Genomic DNA, 22224 nt, shown 5'->3' with positions numbered 1-22224 from the left:
CGGGTGCCACAAGAGTATTTCATTACTTGTTTTATTCCATTCCTTATTTTATTTTAATATACAATATATTGAATATGACTTTCACATCGAGCTAAGACAATATGGCCCATTTAACTCTGTCGTGATATTAAATTCGTTTATAAGTCCTCATACAAATACTTCAGATATGGCTCTATAAAAAATTATTCAATATTCCTCCGCAGTTTCTTCTCATAATAATAATTATTTTCGAGAGCTTTTCCAAAAAATCAATGCATATTCACTACATTAATGTTTACTGTATTATCACAAAAGTTAGAAGATTCTTGTAAAAAAATCCAGATGAAGATATAATCAGAAGTACCAAGACCAAGGCTAAATAGGTTGTATTTTGTATTAAATACTTGCATAATGAATGCCTGTACATTCGTTCCATAACTCAGTTAATAAATACGACCAGCAATAACAAAGGATACATTTTGTAACTAGTTAGCGCTGTATGTTCCGCTGTAGGCGAAACTCCTAATATTAGATTCGAATCTTCAATTATTTATGAATATTATTATTAAACTGCATTTTTAATTGAACTGTTGTTTTATTGTTTTTATACAGGGTGTTTTATTATAGCACGGCACTATTTGAGCTATGTATTCGCTGGCATAAAATAAGGAGAGAACTTCATGAAAGTATGTATCCGATATGAATCAGTAATGGAGTTACATAGTTAAAAGTAAAAAAAAAGGTTTTTATTTTATTGTGCTTCATTTACTGCAAATAGGATTTTAAAATTTTATATGCATATCAGGTAACAGGTGTTGCTTAATAAGAGAGTAGATTTCCTCTAACTACTATTCAGGGTGGTGTATTTTCTGAGACCTAGGTATATGAAATGTTTCTAAACGTTTGCGTGTACGCCACTGGTGTATGTTAATATTTTTCTTAGGATCTCCAATCTATAACCTAAATTTTATATCTCTTGACTTTCGGTTGAATTTCGCTTTGTTTTGTCCTAAATTAATTTATATATAAATTCAATTAAATCTACAGATCTCACGATATTTCAGAATTGCACAACACTACTTGAGGTATGTATTTTTTAGTACAAAATAACTATGAAAATTCATAAAAGCACAAGTCTTAAGTTTATGCCTTATCGGGGTACTGGGACATAAAGATATATTTTTTTATTAAATATTGTTTCATTATTTTTTATATCATTTGTCAAACACACACCAGTGGCGTTTGAGCATATTTTTCTAAAGGGTTTTATGTACCAACATTTCAGAAAGCACACTATCCTGTAGAGTAGTTAGAGGTAATTTACTCTCGTATTAAACAGTACTTATTACTTAATACGCATATAAAATTTGAAAACTCTATTAACGATAGATGAAACACAATAGAATAAAAACCCAAGTTATTTTTACTTTTAATACTGTGTAACTCCGCTGCTGATCGAAATAGGATACGTGTTTATATGACATTTTTTTCTTATTTTGTACCAGAAAATACATAACTCCAATAATATCGTACAATAATGAAATATCTGCATACAGATTTTATTCACCATAGTGTCAAGAATAATTATAAATTTCTTGCTGGTATAAGATTGAATGGATGAAAAATTAAAATTATGATAGATATGACGAGTATTCCCTCTGGCTTTTGAATTTATCTTAAAGTTTAGTGAGATCCTGGAGAAATAAATTCCATCAGACTTTAATTAATGTGAATCCGTTCTTTCAATCCTACGTAAGAAATTTGACTTTTAATTAAAACGTCCAGATTAAAAGCAAAGACACCTGTTGACCTCCTTACCTTTCGATACACTGCTGGTTAAGAAGGAAAATAATAAACAATGAAATATGTAATTCTTTAATGAAAATATCATATTTAAACATTTTTAAGTAATAAGATACATAATTGCCTGTTACAGGGAAATTCTTATTCGCCACACTATCAAGAAGAATGATGCAATTACTTTGGTAATCCAAAACTGGTTTGCTGGTGAGAGACTGAAGAAATAAGCTCTCTTCTTATGAAGAAAAGTAAAGGATGGCATTGAAGAAAAAAGCATAACAGCGTAAAGCCATAAGACTATTTTGTGTCGAAGATATGGACGGGCTATTTTTAAGACATAACCAATCCCGTATATCTTTCTGTTTACCACACCCCACACCAAACTTTATTTAGGATTATCGCCAACACTTTTTACAGTTTTAATGATAAAATCGAGCACACTGAATACTAGAAAATCTCTATATTAGTCATGGGTGGTAAACAGGAAACAAATGGGTATTTTGGATTTGTTTATTACTGGATCAGTGCCAAATATTATTTTATAGCATATCGTTTATAGGCTGGGAAATAAACTGGATAAATGCTTTTTGCTTTCTCATTATTATACATCTTTTCTGAGTGACCGTTGGTCAATAACAGAGATTTGGGTGTTCTAAATTGTTAATTGATTGTCTATCTACGTCTGTGTCACACCTAGTGGTGGGTAAGTTGCTTTTGAGAGTACCCATTTCTTATAATTAGTATTTAGGAAGAAATTGAAACAAAACAAAATTTTTAAAAATTCTATGAAACGTTCAAAAACTTGAATTCATCAATATTCGTGCCGCCAACTGCGTAAAACTTATAAAAGTGAATAAAGTAAAGAATATTATCGATTTATTAGTTTTTCCGTAACAATGACTTAACCGGAGCTAAAACCACAATACGTTTTTGTTTCTTTATTTTGTTTCTGTTAACTTAAACCCCTAATGAGTGATCGGTGACCTATATTAGAGCATTGCGTGTAATCTTCAAAGCAAGACTTAAATTATTATATATACTTGAACCTTTTTGTTAGGGTAGTCGTCTACAGTTTGTCCGGTCAGGGTTGCTTCGACCAGCGTCGTATTTACCATTTTCACATTTATTTCACTTGGGTAGCTGCCTCCGTATATAAAAAAATGTGATATATTCCCTCAAAAGAATCTCCTTAAACAAAAAGTATGGTTCAATGATATGTAGCGATCTTAACCCTCGAAGTAGTTATTTCTGTTGAATGGTGGTTGAAGAGCGCCAAGAAGCACGAAGCCGAGGTCACGACCTGGTTTGGGTTTTTGCGTTCACTGCAATATGGGATATTGAGTTTGCCTGATCTTCGGTTAAGATCATTGGAGTTCATAGAATTTCATTTATTTCATAACGGAAAAAGTTTGAGAACTTATGCTTTTTCCCCAAACTGAACGAAATTAAACTGTATAGATCGACTAAGGTATAAATGCAAAAACTGTTTACATCATCATTATCATCATCCATCATACCAGGTGGCAGATCATCAGATATCTTACAGGAAAGTATTTGACTTGTTTGCTGCTAATACTTGAGACCACCAGCACATTTTAATGTATTCCTTCAGAGTGGTGATATGATCCATCATAGCTTTGACAAACATTGACATAACAACGATTTAATAAGGAGAGAAAACTGCGTCTCAACTCTTGTATCCATCAATGAACGCTTAGAACATCAGAGAGAGGGCGAGAATTACCTTGAATTCCACACTAACTTAAATTAACGTTGTTAACTTGCGTTAACTGGAATTGGCCTAAACCAACCTGAACTACAAATCAAACTAATAAAAACTTTAAAAGCATAATTTCCAGTTGTTTTTTTTTCTAATTAAAAAAATACGAAGCCGGTCCTGTTCATCCGCCTCGTAATGATACTCGTACCGTAACTACATTCAGCTATTATATCAACGATGATGTTTATGAGTATTTAAACAATATCTGTTATCTCAGATACTTCGGTGCCGAATTGAATCGAATTGATCTCTTAATGGACAACTTGGAAATTTGCTGTATAGTAAATAACTTCTCTGCGTGTTCTGTCCTTGTTTCAGTTAACTTTAACTTAGTTACGGTTGAGGGGCCCGAGGTATAGCGGGAAACACTTTCGAAAGAGAGTCCAGTGTATATTAAGATTGTTTGTGTCTGTGCCGAGAGAGCTCTATATTGGATTGCTTTAGAGGGAACAGAGCGGAGAAGGTGAGGTCATGGTTTATTTTTTTTAATTTGTGAGGGACATTTTGATCATATCATTTATTCACGTTAAAGTCGCTCGAGAGCAGGCAATTGGGTCAATTTAGGCAGATCTATGCCATGAATTTTTTAAGTTCGAGTTAAGAAATACTTGAAACAATCCCTGTCTGAAATAGGATTGGCCCTACTAAGACACTGCCTTAACATTCCACATCAAAAGTTTTTTTATTGAACTTCACTTAATTCCCTGTAATAGTCTTGATCTCCCTATTTTTCCCACTCATACTGACGTTTTAATACACACCTGGCGCTTTTAGATAAATTTAACAAGCACGTATCTTGAAATCGAGAAAATCTACAAAAAAGGTGCAAATAAAGTCTTTATTTGGGGGCTCACCTTTTCATGCCAGTAATTTTTTTCAAGGTCACCTTCCCCTGTCATTTGGGATCAACTTCTTTTTTCAAATTAAAAACTCAATTTTTTTTTTAGATTCAAATTTTTTGTTGACAGTAAAACTATTTTTTCCTTGAAATATTTTGCTAAAAATAATATAATTCATAATAATACTAGATACTAAACAAAAATAAAATCAATTAAAATGTAAATTTCCTCTCAAATTTGATATTTTCGAGTGGATCAAGTTTCACAGTCCACGGTCAAGTCAATCGCCACAACATGCATTATTGGTCGATTTAGAATGCGCATTGGTTGCGTGAAGTGGAAATAGTGCGACCATAGACTTTCAATGTTTAGTGCGGTATTTTAGATAGAAGTCTGATTGGACGATACTTCATTGATGGAAACTTTAATCTAGAAGAGTATCGGAATTTTTTGCTGGGAGATTTGCCACACCTTGAAGCCTGCCCTGTTCATTATGCCAGAAATGCCAGAAAATTTTTAAATGAATATTTCCCGCAAAGGTGGATTGGACATGGTAGTGCGGTTAACTGGCCAACATGATCACCAGGTTTGACTTTATGAAAATTCAGATCGGAATCGCTTGTCGAAACACCACATCTGAAATGCTAGAAAATATCGCAAAATAACTTCAAAACAGAATTGTCAACTGCCTTGAACAGCAGAGGCACTGTTTCGAACGTTTTTCAACCAATTTTTACAATAAAGTAAATTTTACTAGTTAACAAATAAAATTTCTCAAATACTTTGATAGAGCTTACTAAAGCATCAAGTTTGTATTTGGTACTATTACGAATGTTATCACTTTCAGCAGAAAATGTTTCAAGTACAAACATTTTTTCTGCCAAAAAGGTATTCGAATTTCCAAAGAAAGTTATGTGTTCCATTTGGAAAAATGGAAGTCGACACCAAGCGACAGGTGCAGATGACCTTGGAAAAATTGACAGCTTGAAAAGTTGAGCCCCCGATAATGAAAAAAGACTTTATTCGAACATTTTTTTGTAGATCTTCTGGATCTCAAGACATTTGCTTTTCCTATTTACCTAGAATCAACCGTATAGGCGTATTAGTGAGAAGTCTCTGTTACTCTTTTTAATAACTCTCATTAAAAAAAGCAAACGATCATCAGTGCTTCAGTTGGGCAATGCTTTACTTTTTTTGAATCCGAAGCTGATAGTGTAAAAATTATAGAACTAGGTCGAAAAACTTTGTTATTAAATATACCCATAAGGTAATCAGTAGCTCACCACCCCTCCTGTTTACTTTTTACTGCGGTGAACGTAATGAGAATCAAATCCTGGAGAATTCTCCTCAACAATTGCTCAGGACGTCCAATGGACGCGACTGAATTCTATGCATCTATTATCCGGCACGTGGAACTCCATAAGGGGTGCAAGTCCTCGCAAGTGGTCTAATGGGTGATTTTGGGTGGTGATTCTTGATTTACTGAGATACGCGTTACAATTCCTTAAACAAAAGTTTGAAACAAATTCTGTTAACATTAAACTCGCGCAAGTCCTATACAGGGTGTTTCCTAACTACGTGTAAAAAATTTAAAGGCGAATTCTCGACTGATTTTGAGTCAAAAATGTCTAATAAACATATGTCCGCAAATGCCTTGTTTCCAAGATACAGGGTGTTGACTGAAAGACCTTGAAAAAGGTTTTAAAGGTTTCTAAAGGTTTGCTGGTATTTACTAACTTGTTTATTGTTAGTTTTTTTGCTACTTCCACTACTATAAACACGATAGTCAGTGTTATTTTGGTGTTTTACTCTCTAAAGTGAAAGAATTTAGTTCTGTGTCCCAAAAATCAGATTATACCTCAGTTTTGCAAAATTTTTCAAATGCCTAATTACACTAATCAAGAAATGGCCAATATGGTTTTTGTTTACGGCCTTGCTGATGGTAAGTGTTTGGCAGCGAGGCGCATTTACATGGAAAGGTTTCCAAACCACCAAGCTCCCAACCACCAAACCTTTAAAAACCTCTTTCAACGTCTTTCAGGCAACACCCTTGGAAACAAGTCATTTGCGGACATATGTTTATTAGACATTTTTGACTCAAAATCAGTCGAGGATTACACCTTTAAATTTTTTACACGTAGTTAGGAAACACCCTGTATAGCGATTTATCAGTAAAGGGCGAGAGAAACTGTAAGATTAACAACTTTCCCTCGTTAGCAGCGTAATTATTTATTTATACATACATTAAGCCTTAAAATTTTTTTTCTATTTTTATTTTTCGTTTCTTTGATTTGATCTTTATTTATATTTATTTATTTTAATTTTAAAGCATTTCCGCCCGTCGCATGGGTATGTCATTGGTCCGTTTAAGCTTTCAAGCCAACAAAAACAATTTAAATACTGAAAAACGAGTTATTTTATTCTTCAGACGGTTAACTGGAATCAGTGATTTGGGTTATAATGTGATCATAATTGAGGCTTATTGGCGTGATCGCATAAAGGTCTCTCTCCATCTATTTCACGACCTTAAAAATAAGTGTTTACGTCCGAAATGCAGAAGTACGTGTAGGCTGCTTAATGATAATTATTAATAAAATCGCCTAGACGGTCCCAACAACATCAAACTACCGTTAGCAGCTAAAGGTAGTTCTCTTTAATCCATTTGACGCTAATATTGGATAATTTACAGATTTACATCAACTCTATCAGGCTTAACCCAAATATTGGCCAGGACATTACTCTATTCATTTAACTAACTCCTCTATTTCCTTAATTAAATTCGTAATGCTTTTCTCAATAGACGTTCACTAATTGTAACCGACATAGCTCAATTCATCGGACGTAGACAGGCAGACGTTGGGTCGGTTTCCTTCGTAATCCAGGTAGTAAAATCTATAGGTTTTAATCGGAGGTGAGCCCTTCAAGGAGTCATCAAACAGCTTCGAATATCAGGTTAATCCTTATTCAAATTATGCTAAAATATTGGGATTTGTTAAAATAGAAATTGATTCTGACCACCGCATCACGTGATCTCTGCATAGAGTCCAATACAATAAATCAATGATATTTCATTAGATTTGAGAAAAAGTAGCGATTTACTTTTTTTGAAATAACTTTACATGCCTTTTTGGGCCGCTTTGTGGCGATGTGCATTTAAAAACGGAAAATTAACTTTTTTTTTAATTTATGTTCTCTTGTAAAATCGATTCGTAATAGGCTTTTGTCGAACGGGTCCTGGAGAATCCAATAACTAAATAAATTACTACGAAGTCTGCAGATATTGCGGTCTCACTTTGTTCATCTTACACAATTTAACGGTTCGTTATAGCAACCTTCTCCTCGCAAGTTTGCAGAGTACATCAAACATAGAAATGTATTAATATTGGCTTTCATAACCGTTTTTGGCCAGGGACAGACTGAGACTGACAAGTACGCTTTCAAGACCATTCTTTATTGACTTTGTATAAGACGAGGTACTAAAACTCCCTTACTAACTGATTACTAATTTGATAACTTCCATTTCACACGCTGGAATGTTATATAGGGCGTCCCATAGCTAGATGCCAGTTTTTAAACAGTGTAATATACTAGCTAAAATAATACTAAGTTGGTAAACAAACATGTGTCCTGAGGTGTTGCCTAACGTAGGTACGATCCCTTGAAGGGGGTCTCGACGAGATTATTTTCGTTAAAATTACTCCTAAATTACTTAATTAAGAAATGTTTATGTTCGCACAATTTTGACGTGCTCAATCCAAAAATATGATCAAAACAGTTAACTATGAGTCATATACCTGTCATCGAGAGGATTTGCGTTACAAAAACGGCCATATTTTTCTAGTGGATGAGAATTTTATATTTCTTTGCTAAAAATATGTAAATCCAGAGTTTTATTATCAAAAAATGTGCTCTTGAACAATATCTCTGTCACTGTTTCTGAGAAAAATGCAATTTAACATTCTGCATGCGTTTCATGTTATTTTTAGTAAAACACTGAAGTAGGCTTTGAAACAAAAGCTAGTTGTGTAATGTTTGACAGTTTGATATTTTTACTAATTAGTTAAGTAACCTTCACTTGTCAAAATTTAATTTTGAGTGAATTTTGCTTCAACATTTACTTACATAAGTGGTTTCGTTAGTATTCTCTTAGATAACTACAGTTTAATAAAAATATTCGACAAAAATAACTGATTAATACATAAAAATATCGAACTGTCAAATATTAAGCAACTAGCTTTTGTTTCAAAGCCTACCTCAGTAATTTACTGAAAATAATAGAAAATTTATGCAGAATATTAATTTGCATTTTTCTCGAAAACGGTGAAAGTTAGAGATATTATTCAAAAGTACTTCTTTTGAGTAAAAATTCTAGAAGTACGTATTTTTAGCAAAAAATATAAAATTCGCATCTACTAAAAAAATACGGCTCCGACACAAACCCTCTCTGTGAAGGGTCTATGATTCACAGTTAGCTATTTTGATCAGATGTATGGAATGAGCACGTCGAAATTGTGAGAAAACCTAAATTTTGTACATTAATAAATAATTTTATACGTTAAGTACTTTTGGAGTTGTTTAGCAAAAATAATTTCATTATCACCCCATTCAAGGAACCATATTTCTGTTAGGGGGCACATGTTTATTTACCAACTTGGTACTATTTTTGCACGTACATTTCGTTGTTTAAGGGTCACTGTCTAATTATGAGACACCCTGTACAAGGTGACTCTAAACGTAGTGCCATAAATTCGACTACGTATTTTAGGTCTCAAAATATGACGAAAACTTGGTATAAACATATACCGTAAATCTCTTCGTGTTCGATATACAAGGTGAAAGGTTGGTTTCTCAGAATGATGTTTTATTACTATTTTTTAACTGCTTCAAGATACATAAATGAAATTCTGCTCTTTATTATTTTTATATTCTCTCTGAATCTGTATAAAAAAAGCCAAATATTTCAAGGGGAGGCAATGGAAGGGGGTAGTGTCTAAAATGTACCTAAACCTTTTTGTATTTCACTTTATTGAAGATTTTATAGGAAAAATATTAAATTTGAAGATATTTATATAAAAAAGGTATTCTTATTCAAAGTCAAAATCGCTAACAGTTTTTCAGAAAATTGGCTTTTAACGAAATGGTGGATATTGTGTTTTATTAGATAAATATTAGATTTAAAATTCAGTTATTTAATAAAACCTAGTATCTACCGATTTGTTAAATCTCAATTTTCTCGCAGGGTTTGGGAGATTTTGACTTCTAACAAAAGTAGCTTTTTTATCTAAAAATCCTAGAATTTTAGATTTTCCTATAAAATTGTCAATAAAGTTAAGTAGAAAAATGTTTAGGTACTTTTTAAGCACTACACCCCCCTCCCCTTGATTACCAGCCCTTGAAAAAAAATCACGGTTTCTATATAGAGATTCAGAGAGGGCACAGAGAAGTATAATAAAGCACAATGTTCAATGAAATGTTATTAATTACGACTGTTTTTAAGACGTTACTTTGCATGTACAACTTATAGTAAGTCAGTAGTTTTAAAGGCATTCTGGACGACAAGTTAGCAACAGATTCAAAAGTATATAATGAGCCTGCAAGCCTAAACTAATTTCTGGCTTAAAACTATATGTTCTTCTCCAATAACTGTCCAAATTGGCCAGATTTCAGAGGGCATTGGCGTGTTAAAGTGGTGGCCATTTTCGTTACTCTGTACAAGAATTTTAACTGGTTTTAGTGCAACTCATTATGAATTTAATCAATAAATAATAAAAACTTAAATAAAATTAAAATTAAAGCTCGGCAAATAATTAACAAAATTTTCCTACTTTCTTAACCCTTTTCCACCCCCTTAACCGCATTCTTCCTTTTTAACCCTAAAACTGGTGCAAACTAAGATAAACAGGTTGATGCTAATTTTGCAACATTGTGTAATAGCTGACTCGAATCTTTTTCGGAATAATCTGCTTCAGTAATTACCAGGAACTCGTGAATTCTGTGGTTTTACCTTGCTCGATTTCATAGACATCAATAACTTATATACAGGGTGTCTCAAAATGAAAAAAAAAACCTCTTCGGATATTCCTTATACTGTTGTGTTTGGAGGAATTTCCCGAACCATCTCGATGGGTTTTTCTTCGGGGACATATTTTGATGTACCCTTGACGCGTGAATAAGCAACCCCCTAAGAAGGGGTGTTACAACCCCGCGAATTTTTATGAGGAAGAAAGGTTGTGCCACATCAACTTTTAAAGGTCTTGGAACACTCTTTACAATAAGCTATGATAAAAGCAATTTTCAGAAGTCAGACTCAGTAACTTTTTTATTGAAATCGATAAAACTCAAAAGCGATAAGTAGAAGATTTACATACTTTTTTTTGCTAGTAAATTTAATGATGACAAATAAAGTTGAAATTATTACCAAAAATTACTCTTCAAAATTACTTTATTCATAGTCTGTTGTAGAGAAGATTCCACGACGTTTAAAACTAAGGTATCACGCGATCCATCTTCCCTTTTGAAAAATGAGGGGTTGTAACCCTCTTAGGGGGTTGCTTGTTGACCAGTCAGTGTACGTCAAAACAGTCCTTCAAGAAAAATCAATTGATGTGTTTCGGGAAATGTTTCTAAATACAACGGTATAAGAATCATCTGCGATGGCTTTTTTTTCACTGGGACACTGAATACCATTGGTAATTCTTGTAATGTATGTAAAATTCTCAGAATCGCCTCAATAGGAACGGAATTTGCCCTGAAAAGTGCGTTAAAAAGCAGTATTTGTTTTTTAACAGAGTGAAAGAAATAAACTGTACTTGTATGTGTAAAAATCATATTATAAACTGCAGAGTAAAACAATAATATAAAACATATTTTTATATAATTTTTCCAATAACACAGCAATTAAAAAAATAAGCTAAATCCATTTTTTTCCGGAGAATTGCCCTTATTCCCATAGTCTAAAACATGACTATTTTCAATTTTCCTATACATTATACCTATTTAAAAACTTAATAATTATAATACGCCTTATATATCACTTAGCACGTTTTCTCGCCATTTTGCCGTGTAGGTATTTGATGATTTGTATTGTTGCGAGAATTAACGCTATTTCAGGACCGTAATGGAAATTTTGAAATGTGCAGAGGGAAGGACGCAGATGGGCCACCATTTACTTGTTTTCAAAATTTTGTCAAAGGATGTTAAAACTGCACTCATGACACACAGCGATGGATGAATATATGTTTTAGTTGTATTTCTTTCGCTTGATATACCGTGGGGCTCTAAATTCTATCCACTGCTAACTCTTTAACAAATTATTACTTTTTAAATATTTTAAGGCAGCATTGATTCAGGACAAAAAATACCATCTTCTGACGTTTGTTTACGCTTTTAATGTATCTTACGTCGCCGATATGGCAAAATGTCCGATTTTTTAACTTTGCAACATGGCCCAAGTGGCATCTCAAATTAAAGGTCTTTATCAACTATATTCAATGGTGTATTGCGATGCAAAATTTATTGATTCGTTTTTGAGGAAAACAGGTATAAATTTAGTAAAAAATTCAATATAAATTCAGTTAAATATATAATAAAAAACAATGAAAGTACTTGTTTTGTTTTTTTACTGTTCCATTATTCAACTTTAGTTATTTTTCTTTTTTTTACCAAAGATTATTTGTGAGAAGAAACTCCAAAACACACCAATTTCCTGTCAACTAATAAGATTTTTCATTGTTTACGTACTATTTAACTAGGTTTGTATTGAATTTTTTACCAAATTTATACCTATTTGTTTTCAAAAACTAATCAACAGATTTTGAATCGCAATACACCATTGAGTGTAATTTTAAAGGACTTTCAATTTGAGGCATCACTTGACTCATGTTTCAATTTTTTTGAATCGGCCATTTTGTGCTACCGGTGACGTAAGCAACATTTAAAAAATAAGCAGAATGAAAATATACTATTTTTTGTCCTATTTAATATTTTTGAATTAAAAAAAAAATCCAAAAAAGTTAACAGCGTGGGGTGCACTTTAAAGCCGCACGATATTGATTCTTTATGCAGGCGCGATAATTTCTGATTTTTAAGAGATTCAATACACTTTAAAAATTAACTTACAGATTTTTCTATTTCAAAAAATAAGAACCATGATGAGTGCGTTTAGCTGAAACGTCGCCTGTTAATTCTACTAGCGCCATCTTTTAGATGATGAAAAATGCCAGCAGTAAAAGTGCCCTTTACTGAAAAATAACTTGACGAATAAATTCGGGTAAAAAATGAGAATGGTTTGGTAAATTTTATTATGATTTTGATGGCAATTCGACAGAATACAAACGATTTTGTACCTCTTACGGATTCCGAGATTCTAAGATGATAATTATAAACTGAAATATGGGCCACTGTAGTGCTTCAATCAATGAAACTAGATACCAAAACAAAAAATACGGATGTGTTAAGGCCACTTTTGGCAAAAATGGAATTTTTAATTTTGCCACGAAAGCGCGAGACTGAATCTTGACTTGTGATACCTCATTATAATCAGAAAAAAAAAACAATTAAAAAATGTGAAAATTCAATATGAGGCTTATAAGAAAAAACAGAGTTGATGATGGCCGACGAAAACCGAAACGTCGTATTTCAAATATGACATTTACAACCATTTTAGGTCGGTTCCGAATTCCAACGTAATAAAGAGGCATATAAATAGACCGGCCGTTAAAACAAGACCTTGCAGAACCTAAGTTTGGTGTCAGTTGAAAACAATATTGTTATTCAGCTGGTCAAGCTTCCTGTCGCATGTTAATAGATTATATTACCTTCCTTTGTGAGTTACAAGTGCTTGGTTCGTTTAGCTTGTAGGAGTTATCTGAGGCACTTTAGACAGTGATATCGTAAGAAGCAGAATATATTGTACATAAATCTGTAATTTCATGTAATAACAACAGATTAAAGGTAATTCAAAGCTTTTGGGAACAAATGCGGTAAGTGCAGCAAATGAGCTTTGTAACAAGAACTGTCTGATATCTTTACGAAACATTTCAGTTCGGCGAGCTCTCCCTGTATAACATAATATGTTTACCAATAAAAAGTCTTAATTATCACCCGACTTATTAGTTCTTGATGATAACCTTTAAAAATTATCAAATGACGTTATTGTCTCATGCTTCTCATATTAGTGCTCTAAGACATGGTCAACACTGTGCAATAATTTTAAGTTAATTATTAAGAGTGTAATCACAAAGTGTCAATAATGTCTCCCTTTAGGTAAGTAGCAGTCACCGACCAGAAAATTGACCAAAGATTATCTTCTCCCCTTTCAGGAAGGTCATGGGAACTGTGGTTAGCTACATACTACCCGGCAATACTGGACGTACTGACGATCCAGATCCAGTGACAGGATTAACCTCCAGAGACAAATACCTGGTCAGATCTACTTGGGCTAAAATTATGAAGGCTCCTGCTGATAATGGAGTGGCCCTGCTCTGCATGTAAGTCATCCTCGTAATCTAAAGGAAATAATGTGATCTCTATTTACTTAATAACACAGGTTTTTGGAAAAATATCCGGATTACGTGCAGCTGTTCCCTTTCAAAGATGTTCCCCCATCTGAATTCAACACCAACGTTCGATTTAGAGCTCACGCAAATAGTGTCGTGTATGCCTTATCATCCGTTGTGGACGCATTGAACGATAACAATTTATTGGTTCAGATATTGACCAAAACTGGAACTTCGCATGTACCAAGGGGAGTCAATGCAGAAGGCTTTATAGTAAGTATTAGAACTACTAAAAGATGTTCGTCAACAGTCTAGATTAACTTCATTTAAACGACCTGAGTTAGCTTCTTTTTGTTGGAGGAAGTTTGAAGAAGACCCTCGGTTATTGTGGGATGTGCACCCTTCCTGCCCGGTAAAACCACCCCCTCCCTTCTTCGTGGTCTCAGAACTGTTTTGTTGGCATTACTACGAGGCACAACACATGCACAGTCACTTATCTCCTCTTTCAGTTTCGTTTCTTCTTTCATCCCTTCATGGTCTTCCATTCCTCCACGCAACTCACTTCATCCCACATTTCGTGAAATTTCCCCTTATTGTTTCGCTCTACAGGGCATGCCCTGAAGCGTGTTCTACTCTCTCCTGATTGAACCAGCAGTGACTTTCAATTTTCGCCCCTATGTTGTACAGATATTTTCTGAAGATTTTATGTTTTGTAAAAATCTGTATCAGTTCATAGTTGCACTGTGGCCATTTTCCCTTTTAGCATTCATTCAGGCTTGGCACTAAAATTTTTGTCCCTTCTTTGCATCGCTCCCACATTGTCTCTAATTGTTTCAGCATTCTCCCCCTGCTCCCCTTTTCATTTACCCACTCAAACGTCCTCTCATTCACTCTCACTTTCTCTAAGGACTTATTGCCCTTATCATTAATGTGCGATTCAGTAGCACACAATAATTTGCACTGTTTTGGTTAATTTTAACGTCAGTCTGGATTAAAATACCATTTCTGTACTCTAAAAAGTTGTAATTAAATTCGAGCGAAAGAACCTAAATTCAGTGTACGTAGACGTTCATTTGATTTGAGCCCCTTTTTTGGTACTAGAAGTAACATAAATTAACTCGAATAGAGGACTGATGATGTTTGCGAATCTTCAAAATGCATCCATAAGGAAAAATCAAATTAGCTATCAACTCAGAAAGTTGGAGTTACTTAACTCGACTTCAAATTACTCGCGTCTGGTTTAGCTCTCAACATACACAAAAAAAATCTTTATTAATATGTAACTTATTACTAACCAGCTTTTCTCATTAATTCCATCTGGCACTTGGGACCAGATTGTTGAACCTGGGGCGAATTTATTACTTCTAATGGGTCTGTTCCAATAGAGAGGTAAATCGATTGTGGTGATATGCGCAGTATACTGGCCGGGAGTTTTGCGCAATTTCCCAAGGATTCACAGTTGGTTTACTTTCCTGTTGGAACAAAACTTTTATTAATAATGTATATTTTCCTACATTACAGCACTTAAAAGAAGTCACGATAGAGCTCTTTTCATCACTGTTCAAGCCTGAAGAAGTCGAAGCCTGGAAAAAGACCTTAGACGTAGCCTTCTCCGTCATTATTAAAGGAGTTGAGGGTGCAAAGTGAGAAATAAAACGGACCGAAATTCTTTCATGTTTGTTAGAGATTATTTATGTGATGTAGAGTTTTTTAATTTGTATTTTACACACATCAACTATTTTTGTGTTTATTCATAATTAGGATTAAAGTAGGTACTTACTATAATAAGACATTGCCTGTGTATCTAAAAGCAATGGCTGAGGCAACAATTCATTAACATCTTTGCTACAAAAGTGTCCATGTTAATACTTAGGAATTAAGGATCAAAAACCTTAGACTAAAGCAAGATTCGCTGTTATGCTTTGGTTTATAAATAGTGTAGAATGTGTTTTTGTACATAACGCATAACCATTAATGTGGTTAATATTAGTGGATCTATGAGATTCCCAATAAACTTGACGTATAGCATTTGATCAGTTCATCTCCCCTTTAACTTAAATCAATTTAGTACATAGACGGATATACACTTTTTTTTTTAGAAATAATGGGAATAGTGACTAGCTACATCTGGGGTGATGCAGGCAGAACCGACGATCCAGATCCAGCTACAGGACTGACCTCCCGGCAGAGGTATGTTTTGAAACGAACTTGGAAACGTGTCAGCGATGGTCCTGCTTGCCTAGAAACTGGAATGGCTATTTTCATTAAGTAAGATACTTCCCGTGGTCCAAGACAAACTAAAACCTCGTTTGCAGTTTATTCGAGAAAAACCCTCAATACCACCAACTTTTTCCCTTTCGCGATATACCCAAGGACCAACTAACTGCAAATGAAAAGTTTAGGGCTCATTGTATCAGCCTGATGTACGCATTTAGTTCGATTATGGATAATGTGGATGCTCCACCGATGATGGAGCAACTGTTCACTAAGCAGGCTATTAATCATGTGCCGAGGAACGTTCCACATCAAGCATATTGGGTAGGTTAGAATATTTTTTGGGGGAGTTTTGCCTTACACTCACACCGAGAGTAAATTTTTGAACGCAGTTGCTGGTCACTATTTCAATTCAACTAGTTCTAATTACACCGGGTGGGGGTCCAACGAAGGATTCATGAATCGGGTGCATTTGCCATGGTGTAAAATAAACATAAGTTATTTTCAAGCGATGCGTTAGCTATTTTCAACGTTATCTCACCTGTACACTCGCAGAGGAATCTTACTCAGTAGTTGGACAAAATTGTTTATTTGGAGATTACTTGGGGATCCAATTAGTACTTTTTCATGTGTTTTGTTAGGATTTGAAAGAGGTTCTACTTAAGCTGTTTGCCAAGAAATTGACTGACGACGAAGTGAAGACTTGGGAGAAATTTCTGGACTTGGGATTCGGTATAATGGTAAAAAATACCGCTGAACTGACTAAATCCTAAATCATAATAATTAGTTATGTTAATTTGCAAAATGTCTAAAATTTTATAATATTATTTATTATTTTAGACATGTATTGTCATGTTTTTAAATAAATATATTTTTTAATTTGAAATAAAATAATAAACTGTAATATAATAAAATTCAATAACAAGTACAGGGTGTTTGTTCACCATTAATATACCATTCTCAGTCATTTAAATTTTAAAGATCTAACTTTTGAATTTGATATTTTTGAATTAATTGAGAAAGGACAAAATAAAAAACTTCTTTTCTTATTTTTTCGATCCAAAATGCTTCAAATATATGCGAAACACCCAATTCGCTTTGACTCGAATCACACCTCTAACAATCCAATCAATGGAAAAAAATCATTTTTCTATTCCCCAACTAGTTGTAAATATCTGGTAAGTACGTCAAAAATTCTTGATCATCTTCGGGACGAATAACCCCCAACTTCGACCTCATCAAGTCCATAAGTCTGGCAATTTCAATGGACTCATCCAAAGTAATCATAGGACGCTCCAAAAAATCTGAAATTAAAATTGTATATATTATGAAGCATATTTAAACTCACTTTTCAATCAACACCTTTTCTGATGCATTTGCGAACTTCCTCTGCCTCATAGTATAATCCAGATCAGTTTTTGTGGAGAAATGGTACTTTGGAGTATGGTAATGGCCATTCATAAGTCGTAGTGTCAGTGACAGGCATCAGAAAAGTGGGAGCCTCAATGTGCCTAAAGAAAAAGAGTAATCGAAAGACATTTGCTAATGGAGCTTAAGGAACAATTACCGAAGATATCTGTTTTATGATTTTTTTTTACATTTTTTCTCGACTTTTTCTTATAATTTTTTTTCTGTTTTAGCTTCTATGTGTCTATTTTTTTATATTTCTACACCGTTGGTACCGATAATCAACTCTTCGTTCGGTAGGGCCAACTTAGGTGTAGTCAACACCATAGCAGTTTTGCCCCCTGGATATGTTATAATGGCTTCAGCTGTCTCGTCAGTCCCAGCACCATTTTTGTGACCATTGACTGCTGTATCAATAGGCTCAGATCCTCGAAAGACAAACTGAAAGAATTACAGCATGTATATTCCTAAGTCTGAAATGGCGCTTCTTCCCAAATCTTTGGATCTAAATCAAATAAGTCTCTGTACTAAGCGTTTATTTATCTTGTAGTTTCATATCTTACGCGATCCTTTCCGAAGGTTGCAGACTGTGACCGAACGCAATGGAACAGTACAAAACATCCCCAATTCCTCCACACTCCATGATCTCCTTCGCCTTTTTATAGGCCGGAAAAAATCTAGACCAAACGGCTTCCATGAGAAACAGTTTTTTCTCTCTTGCTATCTTCGCTAATCTGCTAGTCTGTTCTCATTCATGGTAAAAGGCTTTCCACATACAACATGTTTTCCATTTTCTAGCATTAATTTAGATGTTTGAACGTGCTGAGTATTTAAATTTTCTATGTAGATTACTTCTAAAAATTGCGAACGGCAATGGAAATATGTGTGACGTCAAAAATAATAATTTATTATTACCGACTTCTTTGTCCTGAGCTATTTTGTTATAGTCCTCATAAGCTTTGGGGATTTGATGCTCGATGGCATATTCCTCTACTTTAGCTTTATCTCGTCCAGCCACTGCCACTACCTGATGATTGGATTCTGGCAAAGTTCGGATTGCAGTAATGAAATCATGTGAAATTCTTCCAGCCCCAATAATGCCCCACTTAAGCGCCATGAGTTATGATGATATTATGGCATTTGGTGTTACATAATAAACGAGATTTTGAACCGTCTATTTAAATTTATTTCATTCAGGGTTACTTATAAAGCTTTTTATCAGTATGAATTTTTTACATTTTACCCGCATAGAGATATGTAATTAGCGTATTAAATAAATATTTATGATCTGCTATTTCTCATTGTTGGTGTTGTAAAATTCTCATTTAAATTAACGCAATTTTCTGAAAAAAAAATCGAAAAATTTTTGAAAATCATGAGGGTGATGTTAACAAATCAGGTCCCCTTTTGCACAAACAACCAACACAATTCCGACGAAAATTCAAGTTCCACCAACAATAGCAGTTTTGCATCTCTAAAACTCTGCAATTTTGGTCAAGAGTACCCACAAGTACCTGTATCAGTGTTGGAATTGAGATAACTTACACGTTATCGAGTAATTTATAATTTAATGGAATTTTTTAAAAGTTTAATTGTCAGTTGGGGGACGCAAACAGGGTGCAAAGAAAATCTGAGGACTGTTTTGGTTTGATGCTGAGACCAATTGTGTATCACGTTATGGTCGCAATGGCATATATTTAATCTTCAAACAAATGCTGGAAATAGAGCCTGATCCTCCTCCTGACTCTCCTACCAACCTCGCCACCCTCAACTATTCATGGTAATTATCTGGTAATCATCTGGTAAGCTTTCGGAATTCGATGATCATTGGGGTATTTTCTGATTTGGTTCCTCGCCACTACTGCAATAAATTTGTGATAAGATTCAGAAAGGATGCGAAGGGCAGTGATCAACTCGTGAAAAATTTATCCTGCTCCTACAATTCCTCATTTTAAAAGCTTCGTCGATAAATTGTTCACTGTAGACATCATTGCAGAGAATAATAAAATGAACTTGCAATAGAGTTTCTCTGCAGAAATGACAACCCAGCTGTTGGCGATTGAATGAAAGAGAACCACTGCAGTGGATTGACAACGTGCAGAGTTTTGGAAATTTACAAGAATATAGTCACACTACTTGATAAAAACACAAATGGATTTAATGATCGTAATGACGATGTTGGTGATGGTGGTGATGATGATTATGATGGCGATGGTGGCGATAAAGATTATGATGATAATGATGATGATTATGGTGGTGATGATGATTTTTAGTTAAATATTTTAATAAAACAACGTTAAGGAATAAATGTTGAAAATAACTACGAGTAAGTATATGGCACTAATTTATGTGAAAAAAAAATCTTTTTGCAGGTATTTGCAGCGCTCATCTTTTTTTACCGTTTTTGCGAATGAAACTCGTCGATTCAATTTTGGGTAATCAGTGTTTACAGATATAAACAACTTGGTGCGTCATTCACGGAATGTGAGATACATTAATTCATATCGATTAACATATATTGTAATGAGTTTTTTACATGTCTGTGGATATTTCAGTACAGGCAAATGTTTTTCTACGATAGTGAATAAATACATATATGCAATTAAAACTCTAATCAGTTACAATAAGAACGTTTTTATGAATCCAATACCACACCTAATACTAATCGATTTATTAGAGGTTGGCCTTCATTTTCACATCATTTTTTAAACTAGAATTTCAACCTCAGCTCGGTGAACAAACGTTTCTTGATGTTACGTATCAGATTGGCCTTTCAAAATTGAATAAATGACCATGGTCAGCACGGTTGTTTCTTTGAGATAAAACTGTCTGTATTTGTTCCCTAACAATTCATCATCCTGTAAAGATATGGTTTATTTCAAGTTACGTAATTGACGTTATGGGAGATTAGGTAGTTACAGGGTGGCCCAAATTCGATTCTCACTATTGTAATCTTGGGACCCTAAAAATTTCGGAATTTCGAAAACCTGCCGCAATTTATACAATAGAAAGTCCAGACCTGTATTGGGGAAAAATAAATTCATAAGTGACTAGGAAAAAGAAAAAAATAATTTAAAAAAAAGTGGATTTTGGAAAATAGGACTCAACAAGTTAAAGCCCACCCAGAAAAATTCTAAAATATATTTTTTTGCTATACGCAGCCGGGAAAAATTAAATCAAAATTTCACTTTTCCAGGAAATGTTCTGCTTTGGGCATATTTTATGAAAATATTTGGATATTTTGAAACTGAAATTGGCTCACTACAGATCTACACGCTGCTTTGCTTCCATTTAAGTGGATTTGCACCTCACACTTACCAAAATGGTGAGTTTCGAATTTGGGTCACCCTATATAATGGTTTTTAAAAAAGGTGCACCTATTTTTTTTATTGAGTTCAGCGACTTCTCTTATACCGGTTGACCAGAATTATTTTCTTATTTGTTTGTTTAACTTATTGTGTGTAATGTTAGGTGGAAGAAACAGTACCGTTCCATCCTACTTGGAAAATAATTTAGATAAATTAGAGATAAATATAGATATGTTCGTTTTGAAACACCTTGCGCACCTTTCCAGTATGCGAATCAATAGTTTTAATTTCTTGAAAATTCTTCCAAAAATTGAGAGAGTTACGACACATACCGTGTAACATGGAAAACACCCCGTAAAAATGGGTCTACTTAAATAATTTTTGATATGCATGTTTGTATATGGGAACACAATAAACGATTAAATTTTCAGTCAAACAGACAGAAAGAGAGGTACTGGACGATCTCCAAGAACTACAGAACGCCAAGATCGTCACCTTCGAATTATGACCCTAAGAGATAGGTCCGACTTGTCGAGGACGCTGGCGGATCAGTGATTTGCTGAGTATGTAAGGCCCATTGGGATTTGAACCGTTTATCGCCGGATAAGAAGTTTTGGAGTGATTTTCTATTGTCCCCATATTGTGTTACCCCTCACCTAAATCATCGTTCAAATTAACTAAAGTGGTGCAGAGCACGGATATATTGGAATCTGAAGAAGGATAATATCGTGTTTAGTGACGAATCCAGATTGTGTTAGGGTATGCATGATGGTCAGACAAGAGTAAGAAGAAGGTGGGGTGAAAGACGTGAGCCTCAGATTCCAATACAGAGACATGTCCATCAGCCCATAAAAGTAATTGTTCGGGGGGGTGGTATTGCATATGTTAGTAGGTTACCTTTACTTTGACAGTAAAGGGAGTATGAGAGCCCAACGATACATCCAAGAAGCCCTGGCACCTCATCTCGTGGCTTATCTGAAAACTCTTGTTAATCCAGTTTTCCAGCGAGACAATGCACCACCACATGTGGCCAAAGTGACTATAAACGTTTTTCAACAAAATTCAACGAATTTGCTGCCTTGACCACTTCGATCTCCAGATCTCTCACCCATTGAACATAGGTAGAAGGATGCTTAATTTACTCCATCCTGTATAAACCGGAACGGCGCTATGTCATGCTGTCCATTTAGCTTGGAATGGGATCCCCCAAGAGAACATGAGCTACCTCATTAAATCCACGCTTAGACGTGTACTGGAATGTATGAGATACCGCGAAGGAACGACAAATTATTAATTCTCTTTGGTTTTTAACAATTAAATTTTTCAACTAAATGTTTGTTTTAGTGTAAGAAATGTGCATACCAAAAATGATTGAATTGAAACCATTTTTACGGGATGTT

General features: G+C 34.3%; 1 protein-coding gene and 1 pseudogene across 1 annotated transcript; one reads left to right on the top strand and one right to left on the bottom strand.

Annotated features, from left to right (window-relative positions):
- The first annotated feature begins 13167 nt into the window (after positions 1-13167).
- On the top strand, positions 13168-17037 carry glob1 (globin 1). Its single transcript, XM_066296954.1, has 9 exons — positions 13168-13379; positions 13441-13662; positions 13719-13886; positions 13946-14168; positions 15417-15538; positions 15657-15667; positions 15995-16163; positions 16211-16433; positions 16751-17037. The coding sequence occupies exons 2-9, from the start codon at positions 13649-13651 to the stop codon at positions 16880-16882; spliced, it is 1062 nt and encodes a 353-aa protein (XP_066153051.1). The 5' UTR covers positions 13168-13379; positions 13441-13648; the 3' UTR covers positions 16883-17037.
- An 8-nt stretch (positions 17038-17045) lies between these two features.
- Positions 17046-18763, bottom strand: LOC136347180 (trans-1,2-dihydrobenzene-1,2-diol dehydrogenase-like; annotated as a pseudogene).
- Positions 18764-22224: the final 3461 nt, after the last annotated feature.

Source organism: Euwallacea fornicatus, chromosome 27 (genome assembly GCF_040115645.1).
Source record: "Euwallacea fornicatus isolate EFF26 chromosome 27, ASM4011564v1, whole genome shotgun sequence".
NCBI classification, from domain to species: domain Eukaryota; kingdom Metazoa; phylum Arthropoda; class Insecta; order Coleoptera; family Curculionidae; genus Euwallacea; species Euwallacea fornicatus.
Note: the sequence above shows the minus strand (reverse complement) of the source record. Positions and strands in the feature narration are given on the sequence as shown.